The sequence below is a fragment of the Pezoporus flaviventris genome, unplaced genomic scaffold (genome assembly GCF_033815535.1).
Source record: "Pezoporus flaviventris isolate CSIRO_AGI_PZ_B2104156 unplaced genomic scaffold, CSIRO_AGI_Pfla_v1 ptg000107l, whole genome shotgun sequence".
In the NCBI taxonomy this organism is placed as follows: Eukaryota; Metazoa; Chordata; class Aves; order Psittaciformes; family Psittacidae; genus Pezoporus; species Pezoporus flaviventris.
The window spans coordinates 459,646-460,951 of NW_026892655.1; the positions used below are offsets into that span (position 1 = coordinate 459,646).

General features: G+C 61.0%; 1 protein-coding gene across 1 annotated transcript; it reads right to left on the reverse strand.

Annotated features, from left to right (window-relative positions):
• Positions 1-355: 355 nt before the first annotated feature.
• LOC133281837 (feather keratin Cos1-1/Cos1-3/Cos2-1-like) lies at positions 356-965 on the reverse strand. Its single transcript, XM_061477683.1, has one exon. It carries the CDS (start codon positions 785-787, stop codon positions 482-484), a length of 306 nt encoding a protein of 101 aa, XP_061333667.1. The 5' UTR covers positions 788-965; the 3' UTR covers positions 356-481.
• Positions 966-1,306: the final 341 nt, after the last annotated feature.

A 1,306-nucleotide genomic window follows, 5' to 3' on the forward strand; every position in this document is an offset into this window, starting at 1 on the left:
TGCCTCTTCCAAACCAAAATGTTCTATGGTTCTAAAATTTCATGAAACAAGAAATTAATTTACCATGTTTCCACGTGACAAAATCCACCTCAGTGACGCTGATCCCTGCCACCTCCGACTTTTCCCCTGAACAGGGTGGAAGGGTGGCAGCAGAAGGAATAAGGACTCGGAGGCACAGGCTTGGATGCAGCACAACTTTAATGAGGGTAAAGAAGAAAAGGAGGGGGCTCCCAGGGAGCACCAGGGGCAGCCACCAAGAGGCGGTGCAGCTCCTGCAGGGTGTCCGTCTGCCTGTCCCTCACTGGGAGGGAGGGAGGGAGGGAGGCCAAGAGGTCCCCACGGGGCTGGTGTGGGAGGTGGAGACAGGAAAGGAATGGAGAGGACAGTGGGAGAAGGAAACAGCGCCGCGAAGCTCTATCTCCTGTGCAGATCCATGGTGTGAGGTCAGGGATGTTCCTGCCTGAGGACGCAGCCAGCAGCTTCAGCAGGGTCTGCACCTGGAGCCGCAGTAGCGGTTGGTGATGCAGGAGAGGTCGAAGCCCCCGGAGTTGATGGGCACTCCCTCGGAGCTGAGGATGCTGCCAACGGCGGCGGAGGTGGAGGAGCCCACAACGGTGTTCTGAGGGAAGGAGCTGAGGATGGGGCCGGGCAGGGTCACCACCACGGGGGAAGGCTCAATGACGACGGTGGAGCTCTGGCACTGCCTGACACAGCACTCATTGCAGCTGTTGGCCAGCGGGGTCGGGCCGCAGGGCTGGCAGGGCACGCACGGGTTGCAGCAGGACATGTCTGGATGCTGGAGCTTCACCTGGACACAGGGCAGGGGCAAGCAGAGGATGGGACACGGCAGCAGCAGCTCTGCACCCAAGCCTGGGCAAGCCAAGGCACCTCCTGGCCCAGCACACGCTGACCACCTCCAAGCCCAGCAGCCGCCTCAGCTCAGTCCCAGCCTCTCTCTGCACAAGCCCTTCTCACCCCTTCCCTCTGCCCCCCGAGAAGCAGCTCCCAGCCCTGCGCTAGCACAGCCCCCATCAGCTGAGAGCCCCGGGGAGGAACGACCTGCTCTGGAAGCAGCAGCACAAGAGGCTTCGCACTCACCTGATTGCCAGGAGAAGGAGGCCAGAGAAGTGGATGAGGAGCACAGACCTGGGCTGCCTTTTATAGTCGTCCTGCAGTGCCTCAGGCCCACAGGCACCTCTGTGGCAGCAGGAATTTCCTGGCAAGCCCATGGCAAATGCAAACCCTCCCAGGTAATGGCAGGGGCCGTGTCCCGGTTTCCGGCACTGTTGCCTTTTCATTTCCCGGC

Excerpts from the sequence above, each read along its gene's own strand:
- LOC133281837 (XM_061477683.1), bottom strand. The coding sequence starts at position 787 with ATGTCCTGCTGCAACCCGTGCGTGCCCTGCCAGCCCTGCGGCCCGACC.